Below are 21,264 nucleotides of genomic sequence, written 5' to 3' on the forward strand. Positions count from 1 at the left end.
CAATTCAACTCTTAAAAAAAAAAAATTTCAACTAAAAAGAATGGGAGCATCTTTTAAGAAAGAGTAAGTCCATGTTGAAATGTTTGCACTGAGGAAACCTTATGCTATTTAACCATTGGAGAAAAAAATAAGGAATTCAGGTTACTCTGTTTCACAGGAACATAGCAGAAATTTGCTTCTCTGCTTGAAGAACTTTTAAACAGGTTACAGAATCTTCACTTGGGATATAAAGTACTCCTGAGAAGCAAAAAATAAAAATAAAAAAAAAATCCTGTACACCCTTTTCCTTTTGTTACTAACATATTCTAAAGTTTCTATCATCTTCTCTTTATCAGTGTGCTCAACAAAAATTTCCTGCTTCCCTCCTGCCAACCCAACTTTCTCATCCAGCCTCTGATCTTGCCTACCTCACACTTGTCTCTCTTGTTCTTGTTTCCCTTACGTCTCTTTGTCCTGTCCTGAAGAGGAAAGAAAGGTTTCTAACTAAAAAACATACATAGAAATACAAGAAACAAGCAAATATCTGTTTTAGGTATTTACTCAAAAGTGGTTTAAACAATAGCTTAATTAATAACTTTATTGGCTTTTGGATACACCATTTATTTTGTTTTGTATTAAACAAATTCCTAATATTGGTAACCTTTTTGTCCTGAACAGTTACAAAACTGCAAAATGTATTATTTGTTTAAAATAAATGACCACCTTGAAACAGCAGCCCTTTGCTGAAGTCTGCTCAGTTATTTGTAAGTATAAAATCACTTTCCATTTCTATTGTAGAGGATATTTAGATGCCAAAGAGAGTTTTGAGGTCAGCCAGGGTGAGCTTCGAGGTTTCCCCTTTGCCTGACAGCACCTGCTGAGCAAGCCCCTTCTTCCTGGTCTGGAGTTGCATGATCTTTTCTTCTACTGTTCCTTCACAGACAAACCTGGAAATACAAAGCCTTATCACCTCAACTGCTAGGAAGAAGTCACAGTTTATATAACACTGACGGTTTTCCAAGTGAATTTCCAAAGGTTTGCCTCACTTAAATATTAACAGTCTATTCCGTGACTGACAAAATATACCTGACCAATGAAAATAACTGTTCTCACACACAGATATTACCACATTTCAAATAAAAGTCTGATGCTCTTTAGGCCTCAACTCTGACTGTCTAAAGCAACAGTAATTTCATGATAAATTCCTATAACGACTGTTAGATAACAGATTTCACCTATTATACTAAAAAAAAGTATTGTTACTTTCATTGTTAAACACAAATTGCTATCTTGGATTTCAGGTGCTTTCAATTTGTGAATTTAGAGTAGCTATGCTAACTTTTCCGTATTTAACGTTACAGATGTTTTTTTCTAAAGGCCAACCTTGCCATTTGCGACAAATACTCTATATTTTTACATTATTTCTATTTGAAAGGTCCAGGCTAGGGCACCATGGTGGCTATCTCTGGAATGACAATGAAAAAAAGTCAGTAAGCACTCAAAAGTGCTTATCACCATGAGATTCCCAACCATTCTACAATGCTTAGTCATCCCAACCCTGGGCAGCTCTAAATTACTACGCTTCATTCTCCAAGACAGATATACTCAGGGAAGGTAGGGAAAAAGATGTGAATATTCCTAAGCAAAAGAAATGCAAGACCATTTCTGCCCCAAACTCTTTTTTTTTTATTATTATTATTATTATTTAGCACTATTAACTACTAAGACCAAGAAGTTTGACATTTAATAGCCAGAAGAAACATGCCTCTTTCTGTATTGGCACTCAACCCACAATCCCACTATTAGACGTTGTGCCTAGCCTCAGGTAAGGAAACAAGGCCCAGACGAAGGTCATTTCACAAACTAAAGCGAGACAAGATAAATACACAAGCAGCCATAGTTTCATTTACTGCTAAGGGAAGTCCTGACCTGTGTATCACAACATCCTTCTTCTGCCCCACTCGGTAAATGCGGTCACATGCCTGGTCCTCCAGAGCAGGATTCCTACAAGAGAAGAAACAGCTCACATAAGCCCCTAGGCTATGTTCAGGACCAACTGAAATATCAATACCTTTGTGCTCATCTCATTCGCCTACCTCCAGAACATACTGTTTTCTTCCTCTGTAGAACTACAAACTACCTCAGATTTACTAGCTTGATCACCAATATACCCCGACCATATTTCCCTTGCCTTGAGTAGTAATCTGCTAAAACAGACAAAATCATCTATATAAATTAGACTACTGTTCCGTACAGACTTGTATTTCTGACCAATAATTAACGCTGCCAGAAAGCCAAGTAGCTGGTGGGGAAAGAGGAGAGTGAAGCAGGTAGGCAGTTACAGAGAATAACTTCCATATTGTAGAAATATCTTCTTAATGCTGCTACTCAAGTGTCCAGTTTGTGTATTGAAGGACATAACTTCGCTTTGGAGGTTCTCATATGTAACAGGAATTGAAAAAGAAAAAAAAAAACAACATGCAATTCTGGCCACTGAGACAGCATAAGTATTGGGAGTTTATATGCGCTATTTTCATAGCCCTGTAAAACCCCAAGGTACACTAGCTATGCCTGATTACCAACCATTTTCAACACAATCTATTTGTTTCAACACAAATACCCTGTAGGCATTACTGTACTTTTTTTTTTTTATTTTTTTTTTTTTATTAGTGCATGAAATTAAGCCAGGGACTTCTAAGTCCCCCTTGATCTGACAAGAGTATTTTGTAAGGCTACAGTGAAAACACTTTTCTACAAGTAATCATTAGCCCTTACTCTCAGCTAAACACTTAACCTACTCAGTTACATCAGAAGTCACAATACACGTTGTGAGGAAGAAAGCACAACCTACATAGTTCTTCAGAGATGGAAATTTTATTTCTCTTTACCAATGCATGTCAAGGAGAAAAAGGTGGTTTCCTCCTGTCAAGTTCAAGCCAACACCTCCGGCCAGCAGCGAGACCAACATTACCTTCAAAGGACAAAAATAGAGTTAATTTAAGAAGCCTGTCTTATGTCACATTAATTTGAATTAAAGATCAGACCAAAGGATCTGTTTATCATATTTATGTGTACTTTTATTACACATTTGGAAGTTAGCCAGATGATACTTGAGGAGACACAGATGCCTGGACAATGAAGTTACGGTTCTAAGAGAAGCTAGCCTCTACCCTTCCACATGTATTATCCAGAAACATTTTCACAGTCTAGAGTAAGGACTGGTAAGTTCATTTTCTCTCCATGCCCTACTTAAATGACCAGGTGCTCTGATGACACCCTCTTGCCAACAATGGCACCAAGTAGCACCAGCTGTCAATTAAGAATCACAGTTTCTTAAACACAGTCAATTGGACTGAAATGGCCTGCTGCTCATTTACCTTTGATGTCACATAACACAGTACCAGAGAAAGACGAGTAGCCAGAGAGGAAAGGTATTATGGCAGAAGATTGTAGTTCAGCAGGAAAAAAAAAAAAATATATCAGTTAAGGACAGAGACATCTGCAATATACATTTATTGCTCAATTTCATAGTATGTTCAAATGCTGGTGTTGTTTAAGGACTCAGCTATTCATATAGCTTATAGAAATCTTCCTTCGTTTAAGTTTAAAGCTAGAAATAGAGAAAGATCTGTTTTGTGGATAGCAGCTTGTTTAAGATATCCAGAGAAGAAAATAAGCTAATGCACAATATACTCCCCCTTTCAGTCACAAATCCATCCTCAAAGAAGACAGCCTGTCCTGCCTAGATCACAGGGATGTCAGTGCTCAAATGAAGGTGTATCATTATGAAAAATGAATTTGAGTTCAAACTTCTTCAGTCATTTGGCAAGTTTCATTTTCTTGGCCAAAGTTCCAGACTAGAAACTATTTTCAAGAAGAGCCAAAACACTGTAGGTCATCAGTATTTAAAAAATAAATTTAAAAAAAGTACTCAAAGGTGGAAGAAATTTCAGTGAGGTCACCTTATTTGGAAAGTATGACCTATCTCCCACCCCAATCCCAATCTTCCTATCCTTATATAAGGGTGAGATATGCTCTTGTTGTCAATTTGTCTTCATTCACAGATTCAACTGCCATCCTCTCTTCTCAAAAAGATTACAGCCTGGCCAAAGATACCTGATGTGCTGAAAAACAGCAAGAAAGCCTTAGAGGTTCCTTGGCAGGCAGGGGAACTAAAGAAAGAGTTGCACTCCAGTTGCACTTCCAATGCAGTGACATGAGTTGGAAACAACCAACCTGCTCTGAGTGGAGCTAATCGGCCTCATACCTTACACATTACTCTCTGTAGCAAAAATATCTTTTGAAAAACATGGAAGATTTGGACAACCCTTGTACCAGGTTTGAAGCCAAATGATCTCAGTACAGAACACTTAACATCAAAAAGAGCTTGTCACAGTTGCTCCTGGTCATTTTAAGGTATACACCTGTTTTTACAGCTACCCACCTTTCCCTGTTGATCTCCACTAGATATCCAAATGAAAGTTGTTCCGGTAAATGAAATTATGAAGTCAGTTATCACAACTGCTAGTAAATGTTTTGCTGCCTCAATTCCTTACCTGAGGCCCCTTGGGATTGTTATTGAACTCTTCTACCACATCCATTCTCTGTTTAGGATTGACAGAACCATCTAGGATTGCATACTTCAGCCCTAAATGCTGGAGGTGCACAGCCACAACTTTCAACATGCTCGTCCACTGAGACACAACAACACTGGAGACAGAACAGGGAGTTTAGAACAAGCTTAGTGTGAATTAACAGTTTGCTTACTGCAGTGTCTCACCCCAGAGGTCCCCCTCCCCGTTGCAAAATGGGCACAGAAATTCCTTCACAATTCAGAATTACTCACCTCTTGGTATAGTGATACAACCTGCTGTCGAAAGGCTAATAACCTACAACCTTGAGACAAGGTAAGTCTGTCAACTTTCACCACTATTTTTGGATTTTGTGTTGCCACCCATCAATCTCCAGTTGTATTGTTTTCCACAAAATGAATCAGCAGGAACACCAAACTTGGATTTCCTGAATTCTCACACTCCTCACATCCTTTCAATAAGCAGTTTGGAAGGTAGTAACTTGTTCAGTAACTTTTTGTTAGGGAACCAAATTACTGTTGGTGTTCCCAATCTTATGGTAGGGATGCTTTTTGGAAGAGACTTTACCCTCCCCACCCAACAATGGCACAGCTGTAACTACTTTCCAACCACATACCTCTAAGAGCCTTCTACACTGTTTAACAAAAACAAGCAGAAACACCTGCCACAGTGCAGTCTGGCATGAAGCAAAAGGAATACAAAGAGAACTTAAACAAGTGAGAACTGTAGGCTTTCAGCAATACTTAAGTCCTTAATCAATGGTTCCAACCACTACTTTATTCTACATTTTTTTCTGGGGGCAGTGGAGCAGTAGGACAGCATTGAGGACAAACATTGCTCAGCATGACCAAGTCCTTCCAAATTCTGGTTTTGGTGAGTCCTCTTGGGCCCCAAAGCCTGAAATTCCTCACATACTCCCCTATATTTATGTTAATCTACTTCTCAACCTGCCCTCTTACTTGTTCTTAGATTTTTCTCACAATCAGCTTTTAAGTACTGCAGTACTGTCACCATTTCATTGTTCTGGAATTTTGTATTCAGTTGTTTTGAACTGTTTCTAACACTGTCAAAAGATATACTTCTCTCAATTACTAAGGCTAAATAAAAGTGCATGTATGCTAACCTTTTCTGAGATTCCGAGTGACTCCGAACAGTTTTCAGTTCAGCCAAGAGGTGAGCTATCTGCAAGAAAAAGAAGTCAGTCTGCTTGCTATCATAACCCAGCTCATGCTTGGCTATTCTTCACTGAAACAGAAAGTGATAAACAGAAAGTACTCAAGGTAACTCTTCAACTAAAACTTTTGTGCTCAGACTTTCAAGATACTTTACCAGCTGTTACTAAGAAATCAAGTCATACAGTCATGTTTTACAGAGTACAATCTTTCCATGAGAAGCCAAGTTACCTCCACTTCTCCAGCTGTTGACATTCCATTTTCTTTAGCTTTTCACAAGCACCACACTCTCACACGCATGACTTTCTAAACTTCTGTGGAACAAGTCAGTGTTCAAGATTTCCAGTTGGACTAGATGATTTTGGAGGTCTTTTCCAACCTTAATGATTCTATAATTTTCATTGATGTTATGTCAGCACAGTCAGGTTCTCACAGCTTTGTAAGCACCCATCAAATTTCTGATTCCACCTAAACTGCCAACTTAGCCCAATCTGCAACTGGCATGGTGTGACATTTCATTAACAACTGAAAAGGAAAAGTGCTGAAATCAAGCTTCTCAAGGGAGGTCAGAAAACCAGAATAATACCTTGGTGCTCTCCCTGGTAATTTCAAAAAGATCTGTTTTAAAAGATGTGCCATTGAGGTAAACTGTTGACTTGGAATCAGGATTCTGGAGCTCAGACAGGGTCAAAGCACTAAGTTGCTCCTCAATGGAGAGGGAAAGGCCCTCACTGGTCAAATTAGCTTGGTCCAGAGCCTGCAGGAAAAAAAGCAACATAATAAGGATGACAGCTAAGCCTGAGATCGAATTCAGTACTGATCTAGGGTATCTGCAGTGTCTGCTGAGGTCAGTAGGTTCAAAAGAAGATATGCTAGGCAATATGAAGGCAGAACCATTAATAAACACTACTTGGTCAGACCAACAGTCCCTTTATCCTCATACTCTGGCTCAAACAGAGGCTTTGTAGGGAAAGCCTACACCCATTTTCTGTTATACGGTCTCCTCAGAATCACCCCATTTTATTCAACATTTGTGTGATTAAAAGACATTAGGGGATAAATCTTTGCTTGTTTCCTTAGTAGCTGAACTTATTCTACATCCGCTTTATATGATAGAGAAACAAACTCCCAAACAATTAGTCTACTTAATGCAAGGCAACTTCAGACAAAGCACTTACAGAGCTCAAGCACACACAAGCCGTTGAGCTAGGCTGTACTTGTGGACTTGTGCACATTTCAAGACAAGATTAAGATCAAGACTTTTCCTTTTTTAAGTTCTTTGCCATTAAAATTCTATTTATGTATTATTTGATCTGAAATAAAGCTGTTTCCAGAGCTTTCCACGCAGGTCACTCTGGGGAACCCTTCAGTAGAGTGTATATCCATCTACAAACCTTTTGGGCTATAAAATGCCTCAGTTCACACACCCGTAGATAAATGATCCAGTAGTGTTAAAAAGTCCGTTAACTTCTACAAACACTTAAATAACCCCCTCCACACCGCATCTACTACAATACAATACAATTACCACTTTCAGTAAGGAGAGGTGGCAGCAGCACTGACGGAGCCTCAACAGCATGGACAAGACGTGGACAGTACTTGAAACTTGGGAGGCACTCTGTGAACTTGCTAGGAATTCCTTTTGACTGCCCCCAAAGTCTTGTGCAACTGCCAAGGAAAGGAGAATATTAAGAGCTCTTGGAGATATTTCCAAGCACTGCCCAGCCACCCCCAGCAAGAGTTTCATCAATAAAAAAGAAGAAGCAACAGGCAAGCTAATACTTGATTTAACACAGGAACCCATCAGACCCCACTTAAAAAAAAAACAAAAACAAACACAAACCCCACCAAAAATCAAAGTATCATATACCTTATGCTAATACTGACACCTCTTCTCTGAGCAATTACACCTCTACTTCAGAAGGGGACCCAGGGAGGCTAAGAGGTTTTCCCAGAACCACAAAAGTGGGAGCCTACCTTCGGAATGCTGATTCAGTCTGTCTTCAGTCACTATGTACCATTATGGACAAACTTTAATAATCTTTTTGGCATCCCTTGAATCAACCATAGCTTCTTTTAGTACCCACAGCAAATGGACAGACTGGCAGACTCAGATCCCTCAAAACTTAAACAGGAGCTCCCAAAACATTAAGCAGAAGGAAGTTTCACAGGTATAACTTCAACACTTCAAACCCAAAATCACCATGGCAGAATTCTTCCTAACATCAAGGAAACAGCAAAACATTTGCCAAACAATTTCTAATTTCTGACCCCACATGGCCAGGTCTGGTCCTCCTCCTTAACTGAGTCACTTAGAGTCACTTCTGCAAATGTTTTCAAGGTAGGGTATGCACAAACCTTTGTCAAATGGGTTACCCCCAGCATACTCTCTGCCCTCTTGTTTCTGCTCTTGTCTCTTTAGGTAGGACTGCAGTGTTGACCTGAAAAAAAAGGCAAAGACTGGGATTTACAGGAAGAAAAAAGGTAAGAGGAACTTGAACTTAACAAGCAAGCTGATGATGCATTAAAGTAAGGAAAGTTCCATTAATCATTTAATATGTTTCTCTTACTCCATTAACCTACATTCCTCAAGTCACAGTGAGTTCTGTTTAGTAAGATCAAAGGAAAGATCCACGTTGGAAAACTTAAGAGAAGTAAGTCTGATTATCATAATACCCAGAGTATAGTAGAAGCCAGGGACCAGAGCAGCTGTGGATGCCCCATCCCTGGAGGTGCTCAAGGCCAGGCTGGATGGGGCTTTGGGCAACCTGTGCTGGTGGGAGGTGTCCCTGCCCATGGCAAGGGGGTTGCAACTAGATGTTTTTTTTTAAGGTCCCTTCCAACCCAAATCATTCCACGATTCTATGTTTGATAGTCAGAACGGAAAAAAATAACCTTTGTTCAAAAGGTCTTCTCACCTAGAGCAGCTTTACCTTTCTAATTTTTTAAGAAACAGAAACAAAATACCTCAACTCTTCTCATATTCATACCTGGATCTTGCAAAAAGCACATTGTACACAGACTGCTCATCTGCTGAAAGTTTTAACCGATGCAACTGCATACTACGCTGTGGCAGAGATACCTGAAGTAAAAATACACAGTATCAATTGTACTGAGTGCAAAAATCTTACATGGCATAACAAACACCAGTGTTCAATACAACATATAACATTGTTTTCAAAGTCTTTAATGAGAAATCAGCTACGTTCAAAGTTATTCATACTAACGTAATTATGACTTGACATACATATCCACAGGCATTTACTTCTCCTGCTCAAGAGGCTGCAAAAGACAGGAAACCCCATCCATTAACAAACTTATTCATGTAAAGGACTAACTGGCTACTGCAAGGAAAATGATGGGATGATTGTCTAGTTCTTACCAAGGGCTTTCCAGCTGAATCCAGCTGGTCTTTAGTTCTCCGTAATAGCAGGGTCCTGGTTAAGAGGCTTAGCCTATCTCCTCCCTTCTTAGTGTTGTTATCTACCTGGTACTTCCACACCTTGTATTCATCAAAGGGAGAGCAACGTAGAAACCTACAACAGGAGGTAAGGAAACATCATACCAACGAAAGAAAAGTTCTTTGCTTTCTCCTGAGTGACCAGAACCAAATTCTTTGCTTTTCAAAACAAACCATCCTCAATTCAGCTAGGAGTAGTAAAACACTTCCAGGTCAATGACAGCTAAGCTTTTGCTCAAAAGTCTTACCATTATTAGCACAGTTAAAGCAACTTTCTGGTTCTGTATCCATCACTTCCTCTTAGCTCATTATGTCTCAAGCATCACTATCAAACAAAGGCCATCAAGAAGCACAGGCACTTGCCAAAAAGCATATTCATATTTCAAAATCTCGTACCTCTTATTTGAAAATTAATTTCAACTATACAAAAATTAATTTCAAATGCAAGTTTTCTCTGGTTTTCCAACACCCTTCATTATCTTTTCCCCCCAGCAATGAGGGAACATAGAGTTTAACTTGTTTATCATTTGTTTAGAGAAGCTAGTTTTTCACTCTTTCCTTAAAAGCCCCAAGGGTGTAACACTCTTTAATAAGATCCTTCCTGGCAGCCCTAGTAGGAACGAGGCTTACTGCACAAAACTTCTCTTCATTGAAGTAAGTTTTGTAGTTATTCATCTTGGAAACACAGGAGATCTGAAGTAATTTTCCCTTTATCCTATATAGAATAGCTGCAATCAACAGCAAAACAAACAAGGTCAGGTTTGTTTACTGCCTCAGCCACAGCCTTTGCAGTCCAGTGCCTGTAGTGGTAATAAAACTCGATTCACTATCCCTTGTATCACTGAGACTTCTCAAATTTAGAAACAACTTCAGCACTTTGTCAGTGAAGAATCACTGGAATGGGAACACCATCCATGTGCCTCACACACAGTCACCTCACCTCAGAAGAGAGTACACGTCCAGTAAGTTGTTCTGTATTGGTGTCCCAGTGACAGCCCATCTGGCACCGGCTCTCAGCTTGCACACAGCTATGGAGGTTTGAACCTTTGGATTTTTAATATTGTGAGCTTCATCCAGTATGACTCGAGCCCATTCTACCCTGAGCAGGGGGGAACAGGGAGATGACCCACTCTGTAAGAAAAAGCAGACTATTTATAACCTGGAGCAATTACCTCGCCAGGCTCTCTGAAGAGCCACAGGCAAGTATTTTTTCCAGAAAGAAGCCTTTTCCTTTCACTAGTCAGCAGTAACCTGAGCTCTTATTGTAACAGAAGAGATATTTCCAAAAAAATCACCTTTCCAAAGCTTCTAAGCCAAAGAATACGTTTGCCAGCTCATGATGGCAAACTTTTTTGCCAGCTCATGATGGCAAACTTTAGTCTTTTGTCATTTTTCTTGCTTTTAACATGTTATCTCCTCTTCCTTCCCAAGAGGCATTCTGTATCACTAGTATTTTGCTAGGCTGTGACAAAGAAACGTATAATTATTCTACTGGGGCACATCCTGTACTTGTAAATACAGGATCTCTCTACAGTTTTATAGCTGTTACCTTTATGTTTCAGGATATCAAAGGACTGTTTGCTTTAAGAACTACATCTGGATCTGTGCACAGAGGTAGGAGGTAAAAAATACCCATAAAGGTATTCTCTATACCATGTAACTTCTCTATACCATGTAACCAAGTTCAATTGGTGTTCTGCAGTCGCATGATTGCTTTCGCAGTAAGCAAGTACACTTCTTTTCCTTCAAGAAGGCATACAAGTTGCCTCAGAGCCAGTTCAAAGAGACTGGAAACCCAAGTCTGACAGATTTCTGATACTTTAAAGGGACATTGCTGCTTCAAGCAGCGAACACCAGATTCTAGTGTTCCTCCATAGTCTCACCTCAAAGGAAGAGCACAAGATTCCTCATTGCACTCTTAAAATTACTTTTAAATACCTTTCAACTAGTACATTCGGTATTACTACAGAACAGATTTCTTGGATTGTTCTGTTTTCTTTCTGAGCTTTGTAACACTTACTCTCATCACTTTGTTCTTATTGTGCAACCTCAATAGGATGCTTATGGAAAAAAATTCACCAGCCTACTGCTCACTGTAGCATAAGGTGCTCCTTCAAACAATAATGGCATGTACCACCTCTGAACAAAAAGGTTAAAGCTATCCTTTATCAACAACACAGCTTCTCACCCCCAGTTCATGGTCCTGCGCAGGGACTTCCCCCTCCTCTTTGCTTGTGGGAACCTCCTTGGAAAGAAGGCTGTAGGTTGTGACAACAACATCATATTCAGAGAGCCTGCATAAAGGAAAAGAACTAATCAGGAGGAAGAACAAATGAGGAATTCAAAGCAGACAAGACGCATGCTCAAGGTTTAAGAGTTACATAGCTCTACGAGAGCTAAATGCAGAGTTCTACAGAAAATTTAACTTCATAGCAAGTCAAGCAGGAAGGACAGGTTGTCCTCATTGTATGCATACTGAAGTAGACACAATAAGCCCAAAAACACAGTTAGAAGTTGGTGGTATACAATGCACACCACATGAGGTAAACACTACTCAGAATGCAGCACCTAGAAACACTGCTCAGCATGGCCTGAAGCAGTATAGAAAGCTTTCAGATCTACGCATCTAGCTGATAAATATAACCACAAAGCATGAGCATGGAAGAAACTGCTATTTAATCTCTGCAAGAAAGAGATGAGTTTCAGCAGATGTATGCTGCGTTACCAGGAGCAGCAATAGCCTGCACCAGAACCACCTGGCATTGGTACAGGTCATCAAGGTTTTATACATCCTTAGAGCAGACATCAGCCTGACATTGTACATCCTCCACATTTCCATCTTCATGTTCTTCCAACATTCTACAGCCACTGAATTTCAACTCTTGATGTACAGTCTCTTGCTAAGTAGTGTTTTACTTTACGTGGTCATGTTTACAGTATAGCACTTACACCTCTGCATGTTTATCTCGATTTGGCCCATGGTACAAATAGACCCTCAGTTTTCCATAGCCCACATATCTGTCAATCTCTTTCTTCCAGTGATGGATCAAGGATGCAGGACAAATTATTAAAGTGCTGTGTGCAGGGACAACAGTGGAATCTGGAGGAAAATATTGCAGGCAGGTTTTAGTGTTTTCACATTAGACTACAAAAATGACATTTTGGATAGTTACAACAAGTAAGAAAATTTTCCTGCGAGCAGTACGTGAAGCAGGTATCTCCACTATGCACTCCTGGGGACTGTTAGTTTTGGGAGGAAAACAAAAAAAAAACTCTTTGCTTAGACACTAAAGTTTCATTTAATATCCACTCAGAGTTATACTATAAATCTGAGCAAGCCATTCGGATAAACTGAAAGATTAGAAGACAGGAACTAACTTGAATCTTTTCTGAGAATACAATGCCAAATAAATGCTTCTTTTTTGTTGTTCTAGAAAACTGAAGTGTCATCATTTTGAGCTATGTTTAAACAATAACAACAAAACAAGAACGAAGCACACTGCCAGTCAACTTAGCAAAACAGGAAAAAGCAGACCAAACAATTACATGAGGATGGAGACAGTGACAGGTTGATGTTTTAACTATCTTTCATAAAAAAAACTCTAACTCCTGTATCCATAGGCAAGAAAAACAACCTTATGCGGGGATAACAAAAAAGAAATCACAGGGAGGTGAGGAATAATTAATCTATGCTAAGAAAATTATGCAAGCATTCAACTTTTTTTCAAAACAGTACATGCAGTTTTTACCGGATTCAGGAAAATAGCCAATGAAAAATGCCCACACTACAGAAAGTAACGACTTGGAGAATCCTACACACCCAGTGTAAGAACAAATACCACTGATCAAGAGAAAGGCTTTGCAAGGGAGTGCAGTAAACATTAATTCCAATGGAATTTTCCTACAGAAGGGAAGTAAACATGGATAAAGCTTGTTGAGGAATCATTAACCTATATAACCTGTACCCGTAATGCTTTAAATGTCTAAAATGGCACCACATCATAATGCATGCATTTTTGGATAGAAACAACTGCGTACCATTTTTGGATAGCCACACTTCTAGCTTGTTGTTTCTTTTCTCTGTCTTCAGCTGCTTCTGGGCCAGAATCAGAGCAATCATCGTTAGAGTCTTCCCCAAGCCCATGTCATCGGCTGGAAAGAGAGACACAGAAGTTATGATGACCTGCAGAAATGAGCCTGCCTAGCTCACATCTATGCTGAAGTAACTACTGCAGCAGAAAATGCCCTGGACAACTGTGGAATCAAAAATGTACATCAGGGTACAATTTAGTAATGAGTTAATAGCTGTAATCAGTCAAAAGGCAAAGAAAAGCAAGCTCCTTGGCATGCCTACAAAATAGATAGCTTATTCTGAGGCCAAAATCTATCTACCACACTTTTGCTGTCACTTATCTGCCTCCCAAAATGTACTTTCCCATTCAGTTGCTTACCCAGAATTCCTCCACATGGCCTCTGACTCTCCCTCCAGAGCAGCCATGCAAGTGCTTGTTTCTGGTGCAGCAGCAACGGAACCTGAGAGAATGAGAAAGTGGATCTGAAGGAAACATATTGCGAAGTTCATACACTTCTGCTTTCTATACCGAATTACACAGCTGAACTGTCCTACTACAATCCTACTAAAAGAAGTTTGCCTACTTTTCCCACGTGGACAGGGACACCTAATAGAATCAGGAGATCAGCAGTACCACAGATCAGTCTGGGCAATGTTTTAATCACAACACCATCCTAGACTCTCATAGCACTCTAAGGGCAAGTGAAGGCAGCTTTTTCAGGCGGAAAATCCACACAACCCTGCCATGCTCACTGCAGGCATCACTGTCAAGCAGTGGGATTGAGAAGACTTCCTCTTTTCTCACAAAGTTTAAAAGCCCTACAGACTCTTAAGAGGCAGGAAGCATGACTACATGCCACCACTACACAACTTCTGATGACCTTCCCCAGCACTGAAAAGGTCCCAAGTGGATCTGACAAGTGACACAACATACATACATCCACACACCACCTTGTAGCAGCATGTGCCTTCCAGTACCTTGTGCAAAACCCCAGCTACAGATTCTGCACCACTGGACAGACCAAGAGCTGCTCTCTGGCAGATCAGAACTGACTACCCTGGAGTCCATTGGGTTGTATAAACTTGATTGTCTACAAGTACTTCTAAAACACTTTTTTATAGCTCACTGGGAGACCCATCAGAGAAAGGAACAATAGCAGGGTTCTCAGATAGTCTCTTTCTCAACAGAAACCTGCCTCTGTTCTGCTCATCATATAGAAATGTTGGTGAATTAATTGCTTTGTCTTTGCAAAACAACTTCATTCAAGCACTAAATATTTAGAAGACACCATGGCAAGAGGTAGTAACACTGCTATTTGTGATCTACAGCAACTTCAGGAATGGGAAGTAATTAGATTTTCTCCCAGCAGGTGAAAACTGGGAAGTAATTTCAAGCATGAAAGTAAAGGATGTGCTAAGCTATCACTCTGAGGTTATGTTTCAAGATGGAGGTGACAAGACACCTCCGAAGTTCAGCAACACAAAATTCTCCATCCTTGACAACTCACCTTCAATCCAGGTGGATCTTCAGCTACTGTCTGCTCTGTCGGACAGGATTCTAGAGATTTGTGAAGATGATTAATAGCATCACTTGTGGCACTGTGTACGGCCCTGAGTCGATCTTCTGTCATTCTTCCACCATACAGATTCTGTACACCACAGTTCACTGAAAAAATACAGTTCTATGTGTGAGATGTTTACAAAGCTACCTTTCCCAAGGATATGCACCATCTCAGAGACTGATCTCAGTGGCTACGTATGCCCAGGGGATTGTATGCAGCTCACAGTAACAAAAAAGGTTTAGTACTGTCACATACCCACCAGCTGCAGTTTTCTGTCAGACTTAGTCTTCCCCAGTGTTTTTTCAATGAACAGGCTTTCAATACTTACTTCCAAAACCATGGCCACAATATTCACTGGAGCCCAAAGCAGCAGCAGCAGCAGGGTGACTGTGCAAGCCTGAAGAGGTCCCAGCTTTATGATCCCTGAGAGGTAGTGGCGTTACCAGCTTTGTACCACCTGGTCTGCCAAACGGGTTAGGCAAAGGTTCCTCAGGTTCCTCACAGCAGCCACCGCTCGCACCATCCTCCCCTTAAGAAGAAAGGAATTCAGGGTGAAAAGGTTGCAGAATGGACCTTAGAGCCTTGCATTACAGCCCAAAGTAGGGCTTTCATTTAGGACAGTTGTGTACACCATTTCCAGTGTCCCAATGTTCCTGCTAAAGACATCTTTCTTGGCAATTATTTGGTCAGAAAGAACAATCAAAACATCCAAGACTAAACGAGCCAAGAACTCTTGAGCTGTTCTCTCCCTCCTGCAAAGGTCTCTCTTGCCTAAAACCAGATCTGGAATAAGGCATGAGGACTGCTTGTTGTGTGGTGGCCCATGAAGGGCTGTTTTCTTGCTAAAGGCCTTCAGTTTCCAGAGCTGTCAAACTGGGACTTTTCATCAACACAACAGATTCTGTTATCAAAGAGCAACTCTGCTGTTAAGGTGATGGTGCAGGCAGCTCAACACAACGCCTCTCTGCCCCAACCAATTGGTACTAGTTAACAGAATTCAGAAATCACATTAAAGCAACTTCCAGTGTGCCATTGCTGATCTTGCATATGCTAACTTACACACTCAGACAGAGCAGCCAGAAGAGACTTTCTGCACAAGCAGCGTGGTTCCATACTGCAACAAAGTGGAATTTAACACTTCACTGACAATTTCTCAGAGGAACGCCTGCCTCAGTCATGCAGCCAAAACTGGGAAAAGAACTAGTCCTGATGATGGGAGGAGCCTCTTGGGAAGTCACCACCCTTCAGAGGAAGTGCTTGAGTTGTTCCATTCATTTTCCTTCCCTTCTTTCACAACACATTTTTTAATCTTCAATGAATCTCAACAAACTCTATACAAGTCACAAACCACATATAAAGGCATGCTATTTTCCCCACAGTATTCAAAACTATAGAGAAACAAAACATTTTGCAAAGTTCTGGTTAAAAAAAAAAAAAAAAAAAAAGCTGTACCTTTTTCAGCAGTATCTGTTGTTGAAATGTTAAGAGCACTCAGTGCAGCTTCCAAATCCTGCACTTGCTTTAATAACCGTTGCCCTTTATCTGGCAGTACTTGGATGTTCACTGTAGCTAATGTGTTCTGCAAAACAACAACAGAAGAATCCAAAAGCTGAATGGGCTTTACCAACCTTTCTGTCATGAGGAGAACAATTAAGGAGTCAAGAGTTTAAAAACACTAATCTTATACCACAGTAATTCATATTTTAATACAGTTCTACAATCTCCAAAATTTTTAAATACCATTTAATGCAATTAAACAGTCTTTTAGCAGAAAATAAATTTATCTTTTCTAAACTATACTAATGATTAAAGGATGCAGGCTCCCTCCTACCACTATATGAAATGGGATGATCAGGTAGTCAAGAGATTCAGACAATCTTAACATCTCCCAAAGCACCTGAAGTCCAAACTACTTGCATGTTTCCAAACAGACAGATAGTTTATTTAATCTTAGTGTGAGCTTTTGTGGCTAAATCACTCTTTCTATGCAAGCTCATGAAAAACAAATAGTCACATTGCTTAAAAAGGCTAAGCTTGCCGCACAGTTTACATCTTCCACAAATTAAGTATAAGGCAGACACATAAATCATCTCATAAGTGGGTTAAAACAACTAGCATGTGCCTACACTTAATTCCCTCCCTTTGCCCCGCCCTTCCAAACACTAGGTATTTCAGCAGTTCTGTTGTGAGGAAATACTCTATTCTGATTGCTGTCATGAATGAGGGAAGTCACTGAACACAGAATGAAACAAAACAAAACAGAAAGGAATAACAGGTGCAATGTGTCACCTTCTTCTGCCTCAGCTGGACTTCAAGATGGTTGCGAAGAGCCTTGGGATCCTGGTGTCCTTCCACGTGAAGCAATGCTGCAGCTTCTGGCAAAGATGCCTCCTGTATACTCTTGCCTGATGCTCCTGCAGGAACCTCTCTTGGTTGCAAAGCCTTAACTGATTTCTCAGGTTCGTTTTTACCTGATGAGGAATAAACAGGTACTACTTCATGACTGGCAGGAACTTCTTCAGCAGGTTGTTCCAGCCCTGGCCTAATTTGTGCCTTAGATGCTGCTGCTGCCTCTCCTCCTTGCTTCAGGAGAGCATGTTGTGATGTTACTTGTGGTACTGTTGTGGAAAGTGCATTTTCTTTACGCAGTGGTTTTGTCTCTCCATTCTTCCCAATGTGTTCTTTCTCTCTGGTTTCTTTATCCCCACAGCTTTTTAAACTTTTCCCTCCGAGATGCTCTTTCTCTGGAAGCTGGGTACTTGTACTTTGCTTTCCAAGACTTACTGGACAGAGTTCTGATCTCCCACTTGGCTCTTTCTCCACACATTCAGGTGATTTCTTGGATTCCCTACCACTTCCTCCATGCTTCACTTCATCCTGATCAGTGTTTTTCCCTTTCCAAGCCTCAGAAAGTGTAAGTTTAGATTCAGACACTGTGCTTTCCTTAAGTTCTGGATCGCTACTATTTCCCTTGGATTGTTTCTTCTCAGTTTTCAGCCCTTCTAGATGTTCTCTCTCTGTGGAGGAATCCGAGGTTGACTTCTTTTCTTCATGTGACACTACCACACTATCTTTCTCCACGTCGACTCCTTTTCCTTTACTTTCCTCTCCATTGCCTTGCTTAATTTGTTTCCAGGCTGACTGGTCACAATTCTTGTCTATCACTTTGAATGGATTTCTTTGGCCACTGGGATTGAAGAAAGGTACTTTTTTGGGCTGTGATTCTAAGTTTTTGGACACTTTGGTAGCTTTTGGATCCTGCAATATACACAAGTAAGTTCTAACATTAATTATTAAAACCTGCTAACTATACACGCAACACAATCATCTTAAGCAAGATTTCGTTCTCTGTGAACATCGTTTTTCCTATCATTTTAACAGGACCAGGATAAACACTTTACAAGGAAAACAAAACTGCTCTTTTTCTCCTGCCTTTGCCATTCCTGTGTTTTTTTTGGGAATCGAGTTCCAACATCACCATTCTTAAGATTATAGCTAGAAATCCAACCCAAGGGTGTTTGCTTGTTTGTTTTTCCCCATACCGGATAACAGTGATTACTTCACACAATTTAGCAGCATGAAGTTGCATTTGGAGGACAACAAGCCAATACGCTTTTCAGCTAGAAAATACAAACTCTCCCATTACATAATCTCAGAGATGACTATAGTAGACAGAATGAAGTCATGATGAAATAACCTGATACCGTAATATAAATGAAACATTCATACCTGCCATGGGACACTTCCACACCATTTCTTCCCATTCAACTTACTGTTAATGCATCGGTAAAACAACCTACAAAAGAATAAAGCAAGATTTGAACCAAGAAGGACAATAAAGGAACTCTATGCATTCTTTAAAAATTAGCCTGCACTGAAAACATCACAAAGATGATCTGTGCTCTTGATCTGTGCTCTACTTTCAGACTTCTGCATAGCAAAAATCATGAACACTGCTTATTCCAAAACAAAGCTTAATCCAGAGAATGATATTCTTGTAATAAGATTCTTAGGGCTTGGGACTTTTTGTTTTGTTTTTGTTTCAAATCTTGGAATGAAAGCTGAAGCTGTAGTGCTAAAAAATTGCTGAAATAAAAGCACTATGTTCAGAACCTCCAAAATCTCACGATTTTTAGGCACGAGAAAACAGCTATTCTTAATATTTACACTACATGGGCCACTTCATCTTTAAATCATCCAAGGAACAGGCTTAGGAGAAATTTTTAAAATCTGCAATCAGCAAGGACAGCTAGAGGAACCTTATCTGAATTACAACTTCTGAACTTGATGCAATCATCACAAAACTTTGATGATCCCAATAGAGCTATATTCAATACTTTTAAAAAGAAACGCTAACTGATCACTCAGACTTGTATCATTGAATATCATCACTAATAAAAATACCAAACATTTAGAAGCATACTAAGTAAAGGCCTCTAGACTGGGCTAAGTTTTTCAGTTCTGCAGGTCAGCCATCACCGTACAATTCCAAGTGTTCAAATCTATACAGCAAACCTTGGTTTCCACTTTGTGGAACTTACTGGTACTCATCTCTGTCCTGCTGCTGAACCAGGACTTGCAGCTCCACCATGTATCCCTCATGGATCAAGCAGTAAGAAGCAGGAATACTAAAAAAGAGAAAAGGAAAAGAAAAGGGGAAGAAAAAAGACAACACGGGCCAACAAAGGAAGAGCAACAATTAAAATAATTACTTGGAACAAAATACTTGGAAAGTCTACTCAGAGACAATTTGGCAAACAGAACACAAGTTTAGAAGTGCTGACAGTGCGTGTTTTCCTAAAGCCAGTCATCCACTGTTAATTCTTCCTCACTTTGTTTTCAGAACATAAGGAAAATGTCAACACTTTTATACAGGAAATATTAACAAACTGCTGTCTTGGAGTTATCTCCCAGCTGGTAGAATTCTCTGCATTGTCTCAAATCAGAAACTTGCCAAACTCTAGCAGCCAGAATCTGAAATGTAATCTAAAAACCTGTGATAGGTTAGTTTTTAGACTGTTTTCTCTACTGACAACAGAAAAGTCTGCAAACTCAAGAATCCTGGGGCAGCTGGGGATACTACGTGATAATCTGATTGTTCTGTATCATCTTTGTCCTAACACATACTTACGCATAGGTACAGATGAAAACCCTTAACTAGCACTTATCTAAAAGCAGATCTATGCAAAGAGATGTGTAAACGTGAGGGTTGATGAAATTGGAAGAGAAACTAATTCTCTTTTTCTAACTACGTGATCTGGTTTTGATGAGATGCTCTTTTCCAAAAGCCACACTTCTCTTTGTAGGAGATAGAGGGAAGTCGGAGAGGTGCTGTTATGGGAGTCCTGCCTATCTTTCCCAACGCCTGTTGCCATGAGGCACTCAGCCCACTGACAGGACCCCACGGCCAGCAGGGACCCCTAAATTCCCCCCTTCCCCCCCCCCACAACGCCCTGCACCTACGGCGCCGGGACGACGAAGCCGCAGGCGGCCGGGCCCCGCGCCCCGCACACGTAGAAGCTCTTCCCCTTGTTGGGGCCATCGCGGACGCCGGTCTTCAGGTAGCACAGGGAGCCTGCGGGGCGGGAGCGGGGAACGGTCAGCGGGTGAGGGGCCGGCGCCCACCCCAACGGTCCCAACCGCCCCCCAACGGCCCCCAACGGCCGCTCACCGTGCTCCGCGCAGGCAACTGCCTCCATCGCCGCGCGCCCCCGCCGCCCCGCCCCCGCGGCGCGCAGCAGCCAATCCCGCGGCGCCCCCTCCGAGGGCCCGCCCAGGGAGGGGCGGGGCGGGCGCTCCCCGCCTGCCTCACGCGTAGCCGTTGCTCTGTGGGGAAGGGCGGGAAGGGGAGGGCGGGGCTGGCGGCGGCCTTCAGCTCTTCCGCCGAGTTCGAAACGCGTCTAAACAAAAACATCCCAAAGCAGTTTTAAGTTAACAGCGGTCTAAACGAAGATGTTGGTCCATTAGAAACCAGATATTTTTTTTTTCTTTTGTATTTAAGATGGCGAATACAGTTTTACAGAGTGTGTGCGTTTCTGTAACTGCTGCTTTTGCTACTGACAAGTAAAAAAATTATACTCTGGCAATAACAGTTATGGAAAGGTTATGATCTGGTTAGCAAAAATAGTAGCATTAATGCTAAATACTGGATTAGTGAAACGAATGCTGAGAACCCAAGTCAGTCATGGCACAAGCTGTTGCAGCCCCACTGACCTGCCTGAAGGCTGAGTTTGGCTCAGTGTCTCTGTGAAAAATGTGCTTTCTACACGACACTAGTGATGATTTTGTGCTTACACACGTGCCCTGGAAATTCTCACTCCTAAATACAAACCATTATGGCCTAGCACCAGCTCTACTCCACAACTATCCACTGAGACTCACACGATGTGCTTTTTCTGCACTCCCACACCTTTACTCAACTTTTCGA

At 40.9% G+C, this 21,264-nt stretch overlaps 1 protein-coding gene across 1 annotated transcript; it reads right to left on the reverse strand.

Moving 5' to 3' along the window:
• Nucleotides 1-641: 641 nt before the first annotated feature.
• TTF2 (transcription termination factor 2) lies at nt 642-20,543 on the reverse strand. The gene is made up of 23 exons (XM_084286898.1): nt 20,509-20,543; nt 20,301-20,412; nt 19,379-19,465; nt 18,567-18,633; nt 17,127-18,095; nt 16,290-16,416; nt 15,166-15,366; nt 14,784-14,941; nt 13,655-13,736; nt 13,242-13,355; nt 12,153-12,303; nt 11,392-11,497; nt 10,144-10,334; nt 9,126-9,279; nt 8,734-8,825; nt 8,102-8,184; nt 7,272-7,411; nt 6,330-6,500; nt 5,695-5,753; nt 4,536-4,689; nt 2,868-2,950; nt 1,909-1,983; nt 642-926 (listed from the first exon to the last, which is right to left on the reverse strand). Exons 1-23 carry the CDS (start codon nt 20,534-20,536, stop codon nt 785-787), a joined length of 3,546 nt encoding a protein of 1,181 aa, XP_084143024.1. The 5' UTR covers nt 20,537-20,543; the 3' UTR covers nt 642-784.
• Between the last annotated feature and the right edge of the window lie 721 nt (nt 20,544-21,264).

This window comes from Netta rufina, assembly GCF_964035555.1.
Source record: "Netta rufina genome assembly, chromosome: 1".
Taxonomy (NCBI): Eukaryota; Metazoa; Chordata; class Aves; order Anseriformes; family Anatidae; genus Netta; species Netta rufina.